The 20,843-nt window shown below is 45.0% G+C and overlaps 1 protein-coding gene across 1 annotated transcript in view; it reads left to right on the top strand.

The window, feature by feature from the left end:
- Positions 1-20,843, top strand: part of LOC142484352 (CUGBP Elav-like family member 4) — a 411,605-nt gene that overhangs the window by 369,424 nt on the left and 21,338 nt on the right. Inside the window, exon 10 of the mRNA XM_075584034.1 lies at positions 18,822-18,987. Within this exon, the coding sequence (XP_075440149.1) occupies positions 18,822-18,949 (128 nt within the window). The 3' untranslated portion in view covers positions 18,950-18,987. The remainder of the gene's footprint in view (positions 1-18,821; positions 18,988-20,843) is intronic.

Below are 20,843 nucleotides of genomic sequence, written 5' to 3'. Positions count from 1 at the left end.
TTCCATACAGTTAAAGGGGACAGTCAAAGCCTGAGCCTCTGATTGAGCCACCTGTGCTGAAGCTGGAATATCCTGATACCATGACGTTTTTGGGGGGCGGGGGTTGGGGCTGGAGGACGGCAGTTGATCACCCCTGTAGTATGGCGCTCCTAATACGTTGAAACCAAGGCAGCACGGAGATACGGGTTTGCACAACATCAACAAGGAGACCCAGCACACGTGGAATGTCTTGGACGTAAGATTATTGCAGTGACCGGCATTTGGATAAAGAGCTCATTACCTCCTGCGCCGTTGAATGCCCAGAGAATATAGCGTGGCTGTGCTGAGTGCTCTCCCTATGCACGGTATGTTCAATTGGTTCTGTGTAAGGAAACGGTCAACATCGTGCGATTTGCAGTGTGCGTGTGTATTCTCTCGGAATGTGGGATTTGCTGTGTGTGTATTCTCTCGGAATGTGGGATTTGCTGTGTGTGTATCCTCTCGGAATGTGGGATTTGCAGTGCGTGTGTATCCTCTCGGAATGTGGGATTTGCAGTGCGTGTGTATCCTCTCGGAATGTGGGATTTGCAGTGAGTGTGTATTCTCTCGGAATGTGGGATTTGCAGTGTGTGTATTCTCTCGGAATGTGGGATTTGCAGTGCGTGTGTATTCTCTCGGAATGTGGGATTTGCTGTGTGTGTATTCTCTCGGAATGTGGGATTTGCAGTGCGTGTGTATTCTCTCGGAATGTGGGATTTGCAGTGTGTGTATTCTCTCGGAATGTGGGATTTGCAGTGTGTGTGTATTCTCTCGGTATGTGGGATTTGCAGTGTGTGTGTATTCTCTCGGTATGTGGGATTTGCAGTGTGTGTGTATTCTCTCGGTATGTGGGATTTGCAGTGTGTGTGTATTCTCTAGGTATGTGGGATTTGCAGTGTGTGTGTATTCTCTCGGAATGTGGGATTTGCAGGGAGTGTGTATTCTCTCGGAATGTGGGATTTGCAGGGAGTGTGTATTCTCTCGGAATGTGGGATTTGCAGTGTGTGTATTCTCTCGGAATGTGGGATTTGCAGTGTGTGTATTCTCTCGGAATGTGGGATTTGCAGTGAGTGTGTATTCTCTCGGAATGTGGGATTTGCAGTGCGTGTGTATTCTCTCGGAATGTGGGATTTGCAGTGTGTGTATTCTCTCGGAATGTGGGATTTGCAGTGTGTGTATTCTCTCGGAATGTGGGATTTGCAGTGTGTGTGTATTCTCTCGGAATGTGGGATTTGCAGTGTGTGTATTCTCTTGGAATGTGGGATTTGTAGTGCGTGTGTATCCTCTCGGAATGTGGGATTTGCAGTGTGTGTATTCTCTCGGAATGTGGGATTTGCAGTGTGTGTATTCTCTCGGAATGTGGGATTTGCAGTGAGTGTGTATTCTCTCGGAATGTGGGATTTGCAGTGAGTGTGTATTCTCTCGGAATGTGGGATTTGCAGTGTGTGTATTCTCTCGGAATGTGGGATTTGCAGTGAGTGTGTATTCTCTCGGAATGTGGGATTTGCAGTGTGTGTATTCTCTCGGAATGTGGGATTTGCAGTGTGCGTGTATCCTCTTGGAATGTAGGATTTGCAGTGAGTGTGTATCCTCTTGGATTGTGGGATTTGCAGTGTGTGTATTCTCTCGGAATGTGGGATTTGCAGTGTGTGTATTCTCTCGGAATGTGGGATTTGCAGTGTGTGTATTCTCTCGGAATGTGGGATTTGCAGTGAGTGTGTATTCTCTCGGAATGTGGGATTTGCAGTGTGTGTATTCTCTCGGAATGTGGGATTTGCAGTGAGTGTGTATTCTCTCGGAATGTGGGATTTGCAGTGAGTGTGTATTCTCTCGGAATGTGGGATTTGCAGTGTGTGTATTCTCTCGGAATGTGGGATTTGCAGTGAGTGTGTATTCTCTCGGAATGTGGGATTTGCAGTGTGTGTATTCTCTCGGAATGTGGGATTTGCAGTGTGCGTGTATCCTCTTGGAATGTGGGATTTGCAGTGAGTGTGTATCCTCTTGGATTGTGGGATTTGCAGTGTGTGTATTCTCTCGGAATGTGGGATTTGCAGTGTGTGTATTCTCTCGGAATGTGGGATTTGCAGTGTGTGTATTCTCTCGGAATGTGGGATTTGCAGTGAGTGTGTATTCTCTCGGAATGTGGGATTTGCAGTGTGTGTATTCTCTCGGAATGTGGGATTTGCAGTGTGTGTGTATTCTCTCGGAATGTGGGATTTGCAGTGTGCATGTGTATCCTCTCGGAATGTGGGATTGCAGTGTGTGTGTATTCTCTCGGAATGTGGGATTTGTAGTGTGTGTATTCTCTCGGTATGTGGGATTTGCAGTGTGTGTGTACTCTCTCGGAATGTGGGATTTGCAGTGTGTGTATTCTCTCGGAATGTGGGATTTGCAGTGCGTGTGTATTCTCTCGGAATGTGGGATTTGCTGTGTGTGTATTCTCTCGGAATGTGGGATTTGCAGTGTGTGTATTCTCTCGGAATGTGGTATTTGCAGTGTGTGTGTATTCTCTTGGAATGTGGGATTTGCAGTGTGTGTATCCTCTTGGAATGTGGGATTTGTAGTGCGTGTGTATCCTCTCGGAATGTGGGATTTGCAGTGTGTGTATTCTCTCGGAATGTGGGATTTGCAGTGTGTGTATTCTCTCGGAATGTGGGATTTGCAGTGAGTGTGTATTCTCTCGGAATGTGGGATTTGCAGTGAGTGTGTATTCTCTCGGAATGTGGGATTTGCAGTGTGTGTATTCTCTCGGAATGTGGGATTTGCAGTGAGTGTGTATTCTCTCGGAATGTGGGATTTGCAGTGTGTGTATTCTCTCGGAATGTGGGATTTGCAGTGTGCGTGTATCCTCTTGGAATGTGGGATTTGCAGTGAGTGTGTATCCTCTTGGAATGTGGGATTTGCAGTGTGTGTATTCTCTCGGAATGTGGGATTTGCAGTGTGTGTATTCTCTTGGAATGTGGGATTTGCAGTGTGTGTATTCTCTCGGAATGTGGGATTTGCAGTGAGTGTGTATTCTCTCGGAATGTGGGATTTGCAGTGTGTGTATTCTCTCGGAATGTGGGATTTGCAGTGTGTGTGTATTCTCTCGGAATGTGGGATTTGCAGTGTGCATGTGTATCCTCTCGGAATGTGGGATTTGCAGTGTGTGTATTCTCTCGGAATGTGGGATTTGTAGTGTGTGTATTCTCTCGGTATGTGGGATTTGCAGTGTGTGTGTACTCTCTCGGAATGTGGGATTTGCAGTGTGTGTATTCTCTCAGAATGTGGGATTTGCAGTGAGTGTGTATCCTCTCGGAATGTGGGATTTGCTGTGTGTGTGTATTCTCTCGGAATGTGGGATTTGTAGTGTGTGTGTATTCTCTCGGAATGTGGGATTTGCAGTGTGTGTATTCTCTCGGAATGTGGGATTTCTGTGGGCGTGCATTCTCTCGGAATGTGGGATTTGTAGTGTGTGTATTCTCTCGGAATGTGGGATTTGCAGTGTGTGTATTCTCTCGGAATGTGGGATTTGCAGTGAGTGTGTATTCTCTCGGAATGTGGGATTTGCAGTGAGTGTGTATTCTCTCGGAATGTGGGATTTGCAATGTGTGTGTATCCTCTCGGAATGGGGGATTTGTAGTGTGTGTGTATTCCCTCGGAATGTGGGATTTGCAGTGCGTGTGTATCCTCTCGGAATGTGGGATTTGTAGTGTGTGTATTCTCTCGGAATGTGGGATTTGCAGTGAGTGTGTATTCTCTCGGAATGTGGAATTTGCAGTGTGTGTGTACTCTCTCGGAATGTGGGATTTATAGTGTGTGTATTCTCTCGGAATGTGGGATTTGCAGTGTGTGTGTATTCTCTCGGAATGTGGGATTTGTAGTGTGTGTATTCTCTCGGAATGTGGGATTTGCAGTGTGTGTATTCTCTCGGAATGTGGGATTTGCAGTGCGTGTGTATTCTCTCGGAATGTGGGATTTGCAGTGTGTGTATCCTCTTGGAATGTGGGATTTGTAGTGCGTGTGTATCCTCTCGGAATGTGGGATTTGCAGTGTGTGTATTCTCTCGGAATGTGGGATTTGCAGTGTGTGTATTCTCTCGGAATGTGGGATTTGCAGTGAGTGTGTATTCTCTCGGAATGTGGGATTTGCAGTGTGTGTATTCTCTCGGAATGTGGGATTTGCAGTGAGTGTGTATTCTCTCGGAATGTGGGATTTGCAGTGTGTGTATTCTCTCGGAATGTGGGATTTGCAGTGTGCGTGTATCCTCTTGGAATGTGGGATTTGCAGTGAGTGTGTATCCTCTTGGAATGTGGGATTTGCAGTGTGTGTATTCTCTCGGAATGTGGGATTTGCAGTGTGTGTATACTCTCGGAATGTGGGATTTGCAGTGTGTGTATTCTCTCGGAATGTGGGATTTGCAGTGAGTGTGTATTCTCTCGTAATGTGGGATTTGCAGTGTGTGTATTCTCTCGGAATGTGGGATTTGCAGTGTGTGTGTATTCTCTCGGAATGTGGGATTTGCAGTGTGCATGTGTATCCTCTCGGAATGTGGGATTTGCAGTGTGTGTATTCTCTCGGAATGTGGGATTTGTAGTGTGTGTATTCTCTCGGTATGTGGGATTTGCAGTGTGTGTGTACTCTCTCGGAATGTGGGATTTGCAGTGTGTGTATTCTCTCGGAGTGTGGGATTTGCAGTGAGTGTGTATCCTCTCGGAATGTGGGATTTGCTGTGTGTGTGTATTCTCTCGGAATGTTGGATTTGTAGTGTGTGTGTATTCTCTCGGAATGTGGGATTTGCAGTGTGTGTATTCTCTCGGAATGTGGGATTTCTGTGGGCGTGTATTCTCTCGGAATGTGGGATTTGTAGTGTGTGTATTCTCTCGGAATGTGGGATTTGCAGTGTGTGTATTCTCTCGGAATGTGGGATTTGCAGTGAGTGTGTATTCTCTCGGAATGTGGGATTTGCAGTGAGTGTGTATTCTCTCGGAATGTGGGATTTGCAGTGTGTGTGTATCCTCTCGGAATGGGGGATTTGTAGTGTGTGTGTATTCCCTCGGAATGTGGGATTTGCAGTGCGTGTGTATCCTCTCGGAATGTGGGATTTGTAGTGTGTGTATTCTCTCGGAATGTGGGATTTGCAGTGAGTGTGTATTCTCTCGGAATGTGGGATTTGCAGTGTGTGTGTACTCTCTCGGAATGTGGGATTTGTAGTGTGTGTATTCTCTCGGAATGTGGGATTTGCAGTGTGTGTGTATTCTCTCGGAATGTGGGATTTGTAGTGTGTGTATTCTCTCGGAATGTGGGATTTGCAGTGTGTGTATTCTCTCGGAATGTGGGATTTGCAGTGCGTGTGTATTCTCTCGGAATGTGGGATTTGCAGTGGGCGTGTATTCTCTCGGAATGTGGGATTTGCAGTGTGTGTATTCTCTCGGAATGTGGGATTTTTAGTGTGTATATTCTCTCGGAATGTGGGATTTCAGTGGGCGTGTATTCTCTCGGAATGTGGGATTTGTAGTGTGTGTGTATTCTCTCGGAATATGGGATTTGTAGTGTGTGTATCCCCTCGGAATGTGGGATTTGCAGTGTGTGTATTCTCTCGGAATGTGGGATTTGCAGTGCGTGTGTTTTCTCTCGGAATGTGGGATTTGCAGTGTGTGTGTATTCTCGGAATGTGGGATTTGTAGTGTGTGTATTCTCTCGGAATGTGGGATTTTCAGTGTGTGTGTATTCTCTCGGAATGTGGGATTTGCAGTGTGTGTGTATTCTCTCGGAATGTGGGATTTCAGTGTGTGTATTCTCTCGGAATGTGGGATTTGTAGTGTGTGTATTCTCCAGGAATGTGGGATTTGCAGTGTGTGTGTATTCTCTCGGAATGTGGGATTTGCAGTGAGTGTGTATTCTCTCGGATTGTGGGATTTGTAGAGTGTGTGTATTCTCTCGGAATGTGGGATTTGCAGTGCGTGTATATTCTCTCGGAATGTGGGATTTGTAGTGTGTGTGTATTCTCTCGGAATGTAGGATTTGCAGTGCGTGTGTATTCTCTCGGAATGTGGGATTTGCAGTGAGTGTGTATTCTCTCGGAATGTGGGATTTTTAGTGTGTGTATTCTCTCGGAATGTGGGATTTGCAGTGTGTGTGTATTCTCTCGGAATGTGGGATTTGCTGTGCGTGTATATTCTCTCGGAATGTGGGATTTGTAGTGTGTGTGTATTCTCTCGGAATGTAGGATTTGCAGTGCGTGTGTATTCTCTCGGAATGTGGGATTTGCAGTGAGTGTGTATTTTCTCGGAATGTGGGATTTGTAGTGTGTGTATTCTCTCGGAATGTGGGATTTGTAGTGTGTGTATTCTCTCGGTATGTGGGATTTGCAGTGTGTGTATTCTCTCGGAATGTGGGATTTGTAGTGTGTGTGTGTATTTTCTCGGAATGTGGGATTTGCAGTGTGTGTATTCTCTCGGAACGTGGGATTTGTAGTGTGTGTATTCTCTCGGAATGTGTGATTTGTAGTGTGTGTATTCTTTCGGATTTTGGGATTTGTAGTGTGTGTATTCTCTCGGATTGTGGGATTTGTAGTGTGTGTATTCTCTCGGTATGTGGGATTTGCAGTGTGTGTGTATTTTCTCGGAATGTGGGATTTGCAGTGTGTGTATTCTCTCGGAATGTGGGATTTGTAGTGTGAGTATTCTCTCGGATTGTGGGATTTGTAGTGTGTGTATTCTCTCGGATTGTGGGATTTGTAGTGTGTGTGTGTATTCTCTCGGCATGTGGGATTTGCAGTGTGTGTGTATTCTCTCGGAATGTGGGATTTGTAGTGTGTGTATTCTCTCGGAGTGTGGAATTTCAGTGGGCATGTATTCTCTCGGTATGTGGGATTTGCAGTGTGTGTATTCTCTCGGAATGTGGGATTTGCAGTGTGTGTATTCTCTCGGAATGTGGGATTTGCAGTGTGTGTATTCTCTCGGAATGTGGGATTTGCAGTGAGTATGTATTCTCTCGGAATGTAGGATTTGCAGTGAGTGTGTATTCTCTCGGAATGTGGGATTTGCAGTGAGTGTGTATTCTCTCGGAATGTGGGATTTGCAGTGTGTGTGTATTCTCTCGGAATGTGTGTTTTGTAGTGTGTGTATTCTCTCGGAATGTGGGATTTGCAGTGTGTGTATTCTCTCGGAATGTGGGATTTGCAGTGAGTGTGTATTCTCTCGGAATGTGGGATTTGCAGTGAGTATGTATTCTCTCGGAATGTAGGATTTGCAGTGAGTGTGTATTCTCTCGGAATGTGGGATTTGCAGTGAGTGTGTATTCTCTCGGAATGTGGGATTTGCAGTGTGTGTGTATTCTCTCGGAATGTGGGATTTGTAGTGTGTGTATTCTCTCGGAATGTGGGATTTCAGTGGGCGTGTATTCTCTTGGAATGTGGGATTTGTGGTGTGAGTGTATTCTCTCGCAATGTAGGATTTGTGGTACGTGTGTATTCTCTCGGAATGGGGGATTTCAGTGTGTGTGTATTCTCTCGGAATGTGGGATTTGCTGTGTGTGTATTCTCTCGGAATGTGGGATTTGCAGTGTGTGTGTATTCTCTCGGAATGTGGGATTTGCTGTGTGTGTGTATTCTCTCGGAATGTGGGATTTGCAGTGTGTGTGAATTCTCTCGGAATGTGGGATTTGCAGTGTGTGTATTCTCTCGGAATGTGGGATTTGCAGTGAGTGTGTATTCTCTCGGTATATGGGATTTGCAGTGTGTGTGTACTCTCTCGGAATGTGGGATTTCAGTTTGTGTATTCTCTCGCAATGTGGGATTTGCAGTGTGTGTGTATTCTCTCGGAATGTGGGATTTCTGTGGGCGTGTATTCTCTCGGAATGTGGGATTTGTAGTGTGTGTATTCTCTCGGAATGTGGGATTTGCAGTGTGTGTATTCTCTCGGAATGTGGGATTTCAGTGTGTGTATTCTCTCGGAATGTGGGATTTTCAGTGTTTGTGTATTCTCTCGGAATGTGGGATTTCAGTGTGTGTATTCTCTCGGATTGTGGGATTTGCAGTGTGTGTATTCTCTCGGAATGTGGGATTTCAGTGTGTGTATTCTCTCGGAATGTGGGATTTGCAGTGTGTGTATTCTCTCGGAATGTGGGATTTCAGTGTGTGTGTATTCTCTCGGAATGTGGGATTTCAGTGTGTGTGTATTCTCTCGGAATGTAGGATTTCAGTGTGTGTGTATTCTCTCAGAATGTGGGATTTGCAGTGTGTGTGTATTCTCTCGGAATGTGGGATTTCAGTGGGCGTGTGGGAGATTTTACAAGCGGAAAATCTTATACAATACGGCCAGATCAGACATTTGTTTTCCACACTTTATTGCCTCGTAAAAATCCCGCGATTTAACATGTACAACCCTGCAGCTACTAGAATAGGCCCTATGGTCTTAAAGAGCAGCGGCAGCATTGAATAATCTATCAACTTTATATTATATTCACATGCTTGATGTACTCCACTTTCAGTTTTGCCGGGGCCATTATTTTCACTTGTATTTCTTGACAGTGTAAAGTAATGAATACACTTTGGCATTTGTAGTCCTGGCTACCAATTATATGTTAACTTTCCACCGTGCTGGAGAATTGTGGGGTAGCTGTTTGTGTGCGGTTTCTATTAGTCTGATGTAAAGCAAGACATATTGCAGTTGTGTAAGTACAATGCAGCAGGGGTCCTCAACACCCCGCAACAGGTCAGGTTTTAAAGATATCCCTGCTTCAGCACAGGTGGCTCGGTCAAAGGCTGTGCTGAAGCAGGCTCTTTGACCCACTGATTGAGCCACCTGAGCGGAAGCAGGGATATCTTGAAAACCTGAGCTGTTGGGTTGACTTGAGAGCCATTGCAATGCAGAGTTCCTTCTGCTAAGTGTGTGCTGCTCTTTCTTTAAGTAAATACTCTACAGACAGCATCGAAAGGCTCCGGTATCTGTTTGGGGAAATAGTATGGCAGGGTTAAATGAAGCTGTTTATAATAGGATTATGAATCTTTATAAAGGGAAAGAAGGGACTCTTGTATTTATTGATCCATTACCACTCTGTAACTTCTCTGCTGAGAGCTTCTCTGCCCATTTAGGAGTAGGTTCATTTGCTTATACATATGTTGCAGTTATTTTGGGGGTTAAATTTGAGCTTATTGTGGTCCTGTATCATTTGCTTATACACCCGAAACAAATCACCCGGTACTCTGTGTGGTGAGACAAATGATACCAGAAAACTATGCAAATTAATAATCTGTACTGTTTTTATAGGTGCATAGTTTTCCATGTCCACACCGGCCCCCTTTCCATGTCCACACCGGCCCCCTTTCCATGTCCACACCGGGCCCTCTCTCAATGTCCACACTGGCCCTCTCTCCATGTTCACACCGGCCCCCTTTCCATGTCCACACCGGCCCCCTCTCCATGTCCACACCAGCCCTCTCTCCATGTCCACACTGGCCCCCTCTCCATGTCCACACCAGCCCTCTCTCCATGTCCACACTGGCCCCCTCTCCATGTCCACACCAGCCCTCTCTCCATGTCCACACCGGCCCCCTTTCCATGTCCACACCGGCCCCCTCTCCATGTCCACACCGGCCCTCTCTCCATGTCCACACCGGCCCCCTTTCCATGTCCACACCGGCCCCCTCTCCATGTTCACACCGGCCCTCTCTCCATGTCCACACCAGCCCTCTCTCCATGTCCACACCAGCCCTCTCTCCATGTCCACACTGGCCCCCTCTCCATGTCCACACCGGCCCTCTCTCCATGTCCACACCGGCCCCCTTTCCATGTCCACACCGGCCCCCTCTCCATGTCCACACCGGCCCTCTCTCCATGTCCACACCGGCCCTCTCTCCATGTCCACACCGGCCCTCTCTCCATGTCCACACCGGCCCTCTCTCCATGTCCACACCAGCCTTCTCTCCATGTTCACACCGGCCCCCTTTCCATGTCCACACCGGCCCCCTCTCCATGTCCACATCGGGCCCTCTCTCAATGTCCACACTGGCCCCCTCTCCATGTCCACACCGGCCCTCTCTCCATGTCCACACCGGCCCTCTCTCCATGTCCACACCGGCCCTCTATCCATGTCCACACTGGCCCTCTCTCCATGTTCACACCGGCCCCCTTTCCATGTCCACACCGGGCCCTCTCTCAATGTCCACACTGACCCTCTCTCCATGTCCACACCAGCCCTCTCTCCATGTCCACACCGGCCCTCTCTCCATGTCCACAATGGCCCCCTCTCCATGTCCACACCGGCCCTCTCTCCATGTCCACACTGGCCCTTTCTCCATGTCCACACCAGCCCTCTCTCCATGTCCACACCAGCCCTCTCTCCATGTCCACACCGGCCCCCTCTCCATGTCCACACCGGGCCCTCTCTCCATGTCCACACCAGGCCCTCTCTCCATGTCCACACCGGCCCTCTCTCCATGTCCACACCGGCCCTCTCTCCATGTCCACATGGGCCCTCTCTCCATGTTCACACCGGCCCCCTTTCCATGTCCACACCGGCCCCCTCTCCATGTCGACACCGGCCCTCTCTCCATGTCCACACTGGCCAGACCAGCTGCCTCCAGATTCAGGACATTTTGTTGTCCCAATCAACTTGAGTAGTAACATTCCCTACAAATTCAGCACAGCTCCAGAGAAAGATATAAAAATAGGTTGATCTTATACCATTGGAACTCGACATTCAACGCAGCTAGATGGTGAACTTTAAGGCGTATTGTATTTAAAAAAAAGACAAAACAGACAAAAAAAGCCTTTAGATTACGAAAACAAACATCAAAGGAATGTGTGCTTTTGTGGGTCACCTTTTGGTGTTCCCTTCATTATTTTGTTTTGTTTTTTGATTGAATGAGGATAAGATTATTTGTCTTTTACTATTATCCTATATATTAAGTGGAAAATGTTCCTTAAAGATGCCATTGGGATGTTTAATAACTAGAAGAACCTGCAGGTCATAGCATTTTGTTTCAACTGTCTTGACCAGGCTTCCATGGGTCTACAGATGTAGGCACCTTAGATTTCCCCATGACCGGTAAATGTTGGGGTAACCTGACCTTGGCAGTCCCAGGCCAGAGTGTGGGCACACAGTAAGCTATTGTACTATAGAGCTGCTGTGGCTGCCCATTGCTCTCATCTTACGTGGTCAAGGGCCTTTTTTTCTTGGGGTTCCAGTGAAGGTTAGTTGGGCTACATCAAAATGCTCTAAGGCAAAAGATGTCCAAATCTGGGTTAAAACGTATGCACCAGTCATACCAAAGAAGTAAATCCAATTGAAAGTAATAGGCTTTTTTTTTTTCTTTGATGCAGCTCCGTAATTGTTGGCCCCAGAATTACCCCACTTGTGTCTTAATTTATAGACCCTCATTGCTTAGCTCTAGTATGTTACCTGGTCCTATATTTTTCTAAATCCGGGTAACGGGTACCTGGGCAAAATGAATCATTTTACCCGGATGGGTACCCAGTTACCCGGAAGGCACTTACTTGCAGGGTGAGGAAGACCGCTACGGAGGGTGAAGATGGACTTCGTGACATATGGGAGCAGCAGCGGACGTCCTGGTGGCGGTGGCAGCAGCCGAAAACCTTGGCAGCCGAAGTCCTTGTTGAGCCGACGGAAGCAGCAGGAACAGAGCAAACTGCTGATGCCTGTGGGAGCCGGGGAACCATGTGACCGGAGTAGGAGCGTTCCTATTGGACAGCTAGGGAGTAGCTGTCTGCCACCGCCACCAGAACATCTGCTGCTGCTCCCAGATGTCGACGTGGTCTTCCTCACCTTCCTTCGTCGGCTGCAGGTAAGTGTTGAACTAGTTTCAGCTGCACTGAAATTACTCGGCGCCGGTCCCAGCCCCCTGCTGCCGGGTAGCTGAAAAACCACCGGGTAATCCGAGTACTCGCCACCGGGTAATCCGAGTACTCGGCACATCACTCCCATACTCAAGTTGCACCAAAAGTAATTGTTCTATGACTGTGTGTTTCTTTAGGAAGCCTATTATCACAAGGGTCACCAACAGGTTTTTGGCTGTAACATAGTTTTGTTGTTTGTCAGGATAATTTTTCGAAGCAGCCACAGAGCCCACGGGGTAGTATTACAGTACTACGTGAGTGCAGGTGTCACCATTGTGTATGCAATCAAAGCAGAAAACACTAAAGAGCACCTGGCTGCAAAACGATGGAGTCTTTTCTGAGAGGCACCTGTTGACAGCCAAGAATTGTTTAATATTGCAAGCTTAACTCTTTCAGTGCTGATTGGTTTAAAGTGACTTGCCATTTTTAGAAGATGATATATGAGGTCCCCATCATCATTCCAGTACTTTGTGATACCTGAATGCAAAACCATAATGTCCAGATAAGGTCATGTATTGAATGTTATCTGGATTTTGTACTTTTTGGGGAGGAAATGCAAGGGGTCTTATGTTTAATGAAATAACCGAGACATACTGTATGTCAGCTTGTCCCAACTGCCACAAAAGGCAAGCGCTGTATTGTATAAATATAATTTGCTGACAAATCCCAAAAATGTAATTCCCCAGATGAATGTGTAACTAAATAAGCACGGATATCTTAATATTGATATGTGTCCATTTTTTTATAGCTTTGCCAGTATGATCTGTGCTGTGTGTGACATTGTAGGAAATATCCCCAGAATTCCCCCTTTTCTCAATCATGATGCAACTAAAATCCTTATTCACTCACTCATCTTGTCCTGCCTTAACAACTGCACCCTTCTCCTAGTTGGCATTCCCCTTTGTCCACCTCTCCCAACTTCAATCCATCCAAACTGCTGCTGCCAGACTCATCTGCCTCACTCACTGCTCCACTTCTCCTGCTCCACTGCGCAAATCCCTGCACCAGATCCCATAGCCTCTAGAATAATATGAAAATCCTTAGCTCTGGATTACAAAGCTCTCAATGACATTACCCCCCTTACATCTCAGCCCTGATCCCCCCAATTATCCCTAAACACGTTCTGCCCACGACATCCCACTGACTTCCTCCTGCCTTATTACCTCCTCTCACTCCCGCCTGCAACTTTTCCTGTTCTGCCCCCTCTCTCTGAAATTCACTACCATGTGCCATCAGACTCTCCCTCAAGTCTCTCTCACCTTTTCAAGGAAGCCTGTGCGTCATACCACTAACATCCAACTCCCCTCTCTCTCCAACCACATTGAGACCAGCTGTGCGGATGGATCAATTTCCACACTACCTTATGTAACACCCTCAGTATGTAACAACACCCTCAACCCCTACTGGGGTCAGCTGTCAGGCTGGACCATACTCTATCCTCAGATACACTACATCCCCATCAATGAGCATCCACTTTACCTTTTTATTTCAATATTGTCCCTCGTTCCCTCTAGAATGTGAGCTCTCGAGAGCAGGGCTCTCATTACCTCTTTGTATCTGCTTGTGCATGTTTGTTCTTATTTGTATGCACCTGTTTATGTAATGATCACATCTCTGTACCACCATTGTACCATGCTGTGGAATATATTGACGAGTTGCAAATAAATGATGATGATAATAATAACTTGGAATGATAACATCAAGCTTCAACTTTGGTACCAGGAGCACAAGAAGACAATGTGATTGTCCAAGGCCATCTGGAGATTAGCCACAGTCACAAGGTTTTCAAGCCAGTAACTTCAAATGTCACCTGACAGCATTAGGTACAACAGCATAACAACTCACATGTGTCCTGTGATCTATAGAGTGCTATCTAAGCTTCACCTGCTGCTACACCGGGAAGGAATGTCTGAGAAAACTAAGGAGCAGCTTTATTTTAGTTTTGTTTCCAGATTGTACATTCACTATAAGTTGTGATATCTTCTATGGACCAACAGGAGAGTTATTCATGGATCATACACAGTACTTTGAGGTATTGAACCCTCAAAAGCCTCTTTGTCATGTGTACATGTTTTATTGGCAGGTGCCAGTACAGTTATTTGGGTCTCTGTTCCCCAAAGTGTAAAGGGTTGTTAATTGTTAACACAATTCCAAACCTTTATTCTTTATGGAACAGAGGGGGATCATTTTGAGAGGGTGATCCAAAAAAAAAAAAAAGTATCAGTAATTCAGTCCAGTCTACTTTGTCAGGACATCAATATCAACCTCCTGCAATCAGGGATGAGTTCATGTAATAAACCGGGAATGTTGTTATGAGATATACAGTAGATCTCAATCTATAGGTCTTTTGTTGTATACATTTGCCATGCTCAGTAGCACTCTTTTTGACATAAATATATATTCATGATGTGGGGGGTGTAGGAGTTTGAGCTAGCTGGGAATGTGTGTTAAGCCTTTTCTGACTGGTAACAGTTGTATGGAGGTAGGTGGCACCTCCCCCAGAGCTCACTCCTCCTCACCTTTTTAACTTGAGAGGTCTTTTCACTTTGCTGCAAGAACAGGATCTACAGTACTATGGTTCTATCCCCTCATACAGAGATAAAGGGAAGGGTTCACAGTGTAGTGTAAGACCTGCATTAATTTGGTTATACCTTGACGTTTGGTATGCAGGCTTACGACGCTTTAGCCAAAGGTTTTAACTAAATAACCAAGTAATTATTATTATTATTATTTAAGTTTTTAAACTTTATATTTATTACCATATATGTTTTGTCAATTGGATGTAGCATTGGGATCCCCTGTCTTTAGATCTTAATAACAGGTTCAGTGACCTCCACTCACTTCTATCACTCAACCGTGTTAGCCTCCTGATTCCCTAACAATTTATCATCTATAGTACCCATATAATGGAGAAGAATTGTGAGTTACTCTGGTAAGGGACCTTTAAGCAGCCACCACCAGTAGCCATTTGTTTCATTTGATGCATTGGGGCCATAGTTCTCCGGGACAGATTTAGATACAGTGGTTTGTCTTTTAATAGTGGATAAATGCTTTATGAGTTAGGACTTGCACAGATGTAGCCAGCCTTACCATACGTGTAGCCGCGGGGAAAACGCCGGAAAGCCCGAGGTGCTGGGGGAGGTGGCGGCCACGATGGAGCTTCGGGGTGTATTCTTTTCAATGGGACCTCCCACACCGTTAATCCTCCTGGGGCCGCATTCAGCGCGGTCACGGGGACGCATGCGTTCGTGGCTACGTCCAACGGTAAGTCTGCCTACATCTGTAGCACCACTTCTGTGAGACATCATTTACATTGCTATAAAAATGAGCAGATTGTTTTGTCCTGAAAACCAATCCTATCATCATTCTCACATGGATTTCTCATTCAGTGAATAAGACCGGGTGTCCAAACTCGCGGCAATATATACCTAAACAAGGTGTGGATGGGAGAGAGTTAGCTGAGAACATAATGGTGCATATATATATTTACACACACCACAGATATACAGTATATCATAAATATATGTATGCTGCTACTCGGCCTACCTCACCATATGCCATTAAACCTTTCACCTCACCTACAAGAGGGAGTAGAGCTAGAACTATATTAAAGTTAATGCTTGGTAGGGAGCTGACACTGTAACTATTCTTCTAATATTTTCACTTTAGATGGCCCAATGCTTGGTCTATAGCAAAACACTTCAGTAGGACATTGGAATGCAAAACCAAAGGAGATAAAGATGGGTCCGAGCTGGGAAGAGGATGATTCAAGGTCAAGAAGGGGACTATATTTTGGTTGGGCCTGATAATGAGGAGACAGAACACAATTGCAGACCAATTATTTTGGAACAGGAGAAATCTAGTTTGTTAGATGGTAACAAAAATAAATTCTAGTGAACCATTGAAAATAGTCATATTGATTAGGTGGTGTGGCCTATGTGCATGACTAAAATGATGTAAATCCCATGGTAATGAATAGTGTATTAGTCTGGTTGTTTTCGTACACTCTTTGTTGCCGTTTTTGCATCCTGCTGTTATCTCTGTACGTTTTGGTAGCATAGAATAAAGTTCTAAACTGAGATCCCACTTGGATTTTTTTTTATTATTGAGCTTCTAATAACATTCGTTTGGACTGACTCCTTCTGTAAACCCCTAGTTGATTGAGTGTGTTGGCATCCAGATTGGCAATTGATTGATTATTGCTAATAGTCCAGAGCATTCATCTCTGACAAAATGTACCTTAGTAATAATTACCGTATTTCCTCGATTCCAAGACGCCATCCATTGTACGACTCACCATTGATTTAATAACAATTTTCGGGGGGAAAAGAAACACTACATTAAATGTACAGACATTTTTTTTTAACTCTCAATACTGATTAATAGTGAAGACTTTTTGATGACATTTTTAGTGACAATTAGGGATGCCTTCTATGCACGTGCGCAGGCAAAGACAAGGCATCATAGGACAACAGCAACCTCCTGCTCAGCACTCCGGGCGCTGCGCTAGGGTCGGCAGCATCGCATTCTAGGAACGTCATTCCACAATGTAGGAGAACACGTGATCCTCAGTTGACCCGCATTAGTGACCATATTGGTACAGGAACCATGCCCGTGTTTTCAATGACATTGATTGAAAGACGCATCCTGATTTCAGAAACGGTAAAATGTGACGGAAAAAATGCGCGTCTTAGAAATGAGGAAATACGGTGGTTGGGTTAATTTATTGATGATATCGTTATTACTGAAGGCTTAAATTCCTGGCCTTTTTGTGTCCCCTGAGAACTCAGCTTGTACTAGGGTTTGCATAGTCATTGTAAAGAGCAATATCTAACACAATGTTGCAATATTTCAGTTAAAAGCGTTTTCATGTGTCACAGAAAAGACGTACAGATGTAGCAGGTCTCACTGTCTCCAGAGAGGCGGCTGAAAAAAGCAAAAGCCGCGGCTCCGGAGACAGTGTCTGCCGCGACATCACTGCGGGAGGTCTGTGCTTCCGGATCGGAACCGAACACAGCGACGATCCTCTGGCGCCCGGGGCAGCCGCGTTCTCGTGGTGCCGGTCACAGGCCGCTACATCTGTAACTAGGAAATGGCAGTGAAGACGTAACTGAATCCTCCCTGAGATCGCATATATGACGGCAAAGGCCCAATAAGGGGTCTGATCTTGTACTGACTGTTATTGAAGTTAAGGGCAGTTAACGTGGGAGTTCGAGCTGCGTTACCTCTTATCAGAGCGCAGAGAATCCCCCTGAATATCCATGACTCCCTTTCCCTACCATTATAGGTGGTGTTCTAGGTAAATTATATAGCACCAACCACACCGAAAACAAACAGCACCCAGATAAGAACCCCAGACTGCTTATTGGGGTCCTCTTTGTTTCCTATGCGGCTGTTGCTATATAATTCATATACGAGTGAGAGAGTTAAGTCAATCAAAGTCATCAGGGCCATGTCTGCAGTGGACTATAAACGTGATTCACACCATGGCTTAACGCAAAACCCTGCATTATATATATATATATATATATATATATATATATATATATATATATATATATATATATATATATATTGCATTGCCTTGCCTTTGTATCAGGAGATTTTAACAAATACATGTTTTTGGCACAGCCCCATTTCTACAAAACACTAGGAATAACTTGTTCCAGCGGCAGAACCCATTTCAGCACTGACGGGGCTTCATACAAATTCATTACATTAGGAGAAATGGTTTGTGCAGGCAACACGGGCTTCCTTGTCGTGATCGGTTAAGTTAGCTCCTATTTTAATACATTCTGATTACACTAGTCCTAATAACTGCTCGTTATTATTATTATATATGCTCATACTGAGAGTGTAACCTCTTCGGGACAGGAACCCCTTTTCCTAATGTTTACTTGTATGTCTGTAGCGCTTCTTCCCATTGTGTCTCATATTATTTTGTGATGTGTGTTACTGCTGTGAAGGGCTGTGTACATGGCTGCTGCTATACAAATAAAGATATACGTACATATAGGGCCAGATCCAGGGAGCTGGCGTTACCCTGCTGTGCGTTAACATCACATTATGCATTCATGTGTACAGTATGTTCAAAGCCCAATAGTGTAACATTAAATCATGTTTTCCCCCGTTAGTTATAGTGGGCATTAGGGACAATTATATTGAAAAGAGGCCTTTACCCTAACAGCGCATATCCATAAAGCTTTGTTAAGGTTAACGCGGGACTTCAAGGTACTTTAGGTCAGAGATAGCTAAACTTTCTGTTACTCTTCCCCCCCCCCCCCCCCCCCTCTACAACAAAAAGCCTTTTGTCAGGGTCAGGATGGGAGTGAGACATACTTACTGTCATGTTCTTGGAAGCTGACGCAATATAGTAGTGCCACAATATTGTGATGACAAGCCTATGCTAATAAGATCAATAAAGGCCATTGATTTAGCATACAGTATATTTAGCTTTGAGTATACACGTTAACCTCAGGAAAAATAACGTCAGCTGATTTAACAAAGCTTTGCATATCTAGCCCATAGTATTTAGATATTGAGATACAATGGTACTGTGATCAGAGAAGATGTATAGTGTTATAGTATGATGCTTAATACTGTTTCTTGTGAAACATTCAAGTTGCAGTATTATAATCAACATGTTGCATAGCTTTTCTTACATTCATATATAGCATTTTGGCGTGTGCCTCTGCTCTCTCCCAGCCATTGGCAGTAGAGGTGGACCGCCAATGGATGTGGTTGTCTAGATGTGACTTAGCATGTTACTCACAGTACATTCAGGCTGGGTGCTGCTTCTCAGGATACTGCAATCTATTACCTACCCATCAGCATCCATCCCCATGCACTTCCCGTCTCCCCCTCGCCTTCCCATTGTCATCCTTAGTGGTCCTCACCGTATGTGTGTCATGCGTTAGTAGCCTTCGGCTTGTTAAGCCCCCGCATTGCTTCGTGTTTTGACAGGTTTTGTGAGTTTTGACAATCCTGCCAGTGCCCAGGCTGCCATCCAGGCCATGAATGGCTTCCAGATTGGCATGAAGAGGCTGAAGGTGCAGCTGAAACGGCCGAAGGATGCCAACCGCCCTTACTGAGACATTGCAGGAGCCTCTGGAGACAAGGACTAGCACAGGTAAGTGAGCAGGAGGCATGGCACATTGCAAGGGGACCAGAGAGGGAGGCCAAATCTAGAAGGAGCCAAATGAGAAGCTACTGCACCCATTTCACAGATTACCTCATCATATTACCATCTCAGTGATTTCAACCTTCTTAACAAATGTGGGACCTTTCATTAATGTGTTGTGACTCAGTCGAACGCCTTGAAAATCGATTGTGGCATCTACGTAAAAATACTATTTTTATGGTGGTGCTTCTATATATATTTTTTAATAAACTTAAATGTACGTATGTATATATAGTTACTGATGAGGGCAACCAGTTGCTGTTTAACCCGTTGGCTGCTTGAGGGGCTAGTGTTGAATTACTCACCCATTTGGCAGGAAAAGGGTCACCATGTTGTTCAGAATCACCGGTCCGTGTAGTTTCCTTGACACAGGCCCAGGAATCGTCTTGTTTTCGGAGAGCAGGAAGGGACATCATTTGTGTTGAAGAAGTGACGTGGAGCATTTCCCACCCGTAGAGTTCCAGCCAGGGCAAACCCTGCACAGATTGGCAGACTATATCTACTAAGCAATGTTATTCCGTGAGGCGTCTTCTGGAGCTGGAAGAGACCTTTTTGCCCATTCAACCTTTGGGCTGTTATTTGTCTTCCCGCACCAGAAAGGTGTCTTATGGAATATCACGGCTTTGTAAATATGAGTCTATATGTTTGAAATAGTCATTTATCACAGTCAATTTATTGTGAGTAGCTGGCAGTTTGGCTCCTTCTAACAAACTGCGTTAGTTTACCAATGGTCTCCTTATAAACAAGGCCACCATGAAAGTCCTGTATAAAGGGTGACTAAAATAAGCTATGTATGTCATTTGTTTGCTGGATATGTGGATTACACTAACATGGGTTACATTTACTGTCATTGTTATACGTGAATGAAGTGACCGATATTTACGATTGTTCTAGAGAGAGATGCTACTGAAGTTTATGGGGTGAAACTGATTTCCATGGATGGGTGACTAGGACGTTTAAGAGAGTGGTTATACTGTACCTTCTAGTGTGGTGTGTGGGGAAATGTATATGTGTAAGAGGGTGATCCTGTCTTCTCTGTAGATAATCTAGTTAAAGTCTATTGGGGTAACTAGAGATGGTTCTCATTTAAAGGATGGTGCTATTTAAATCTTGTTTTTTTCTGAGGCGAATTGAATGACCAGTAGGGTGACACCATCTGAATGAAACATTAGGACCCGTAGGTACAATATTAGCGACTACAGTCAAACGTAAAATGGTTTTCCATGTGTTTTTGTCTTTGAACTGAAGATGGTGTTTTGTATGACAGTATTTAGTGAACTCCCTAATTTTGGTGCATTGAATATTATATGGAAAAAAAAGTAACTCAAATATGCATTCCAGTGTCAGTTGGGAGGGGGCTCAACATGTACTTCCTAAATGATGTGAGTAGTGCATTCAGAAAAAGAAGAGCGACACATAATGGTATGGAAAGCTTGAAAAGTTTCATTGAGGATCTATTACATACGTCTTATCATATCAAGATGGTATTTGGACGTGATAAAGAACATCGATGTAATAAATCTCCAACATGTAAGTTAACATAGGTTTCACTTGATGGGGAACATGCGTGTTTTTTCAACCTCATCTGCTAGGGGACCATCTACACCAGGGGAGGCATACTCCAGTCCTCAAGGGCCTCCAACAGGCTACATATTAGGGATATCCCTGCTTCAGCACAGGTGGCTCTGTCATTCTGATTGAGCTAGTTATTGAGCCACCTATGCTGAAGCAGGGATATCCTTAAAACCTGACCTAATGGTGGCCCTTGAGGGCTGGAGTTGACCGCCCCTGATCTACAGTATAAC

The sequence above is a fragment of the Ascaphus truei genome, chromosome 1, assembly GCF_040206685.1.
Source record: "Ascaphus truei isolate aAscTru1 chromosome 1, aAscTru1.hap1, whole genome shotgun sequence".
NCBI lineage: Eukaryota > Metazoa > Chordata > Amphibia > Anura > Ascaphidae > Ascaphus > Ascaphus truei.
The sequence above is the reverse complement of the archived record's forward strand: the minus strand, read 5'-3'. Positions and strand labels throughout refer to the sequence as shown.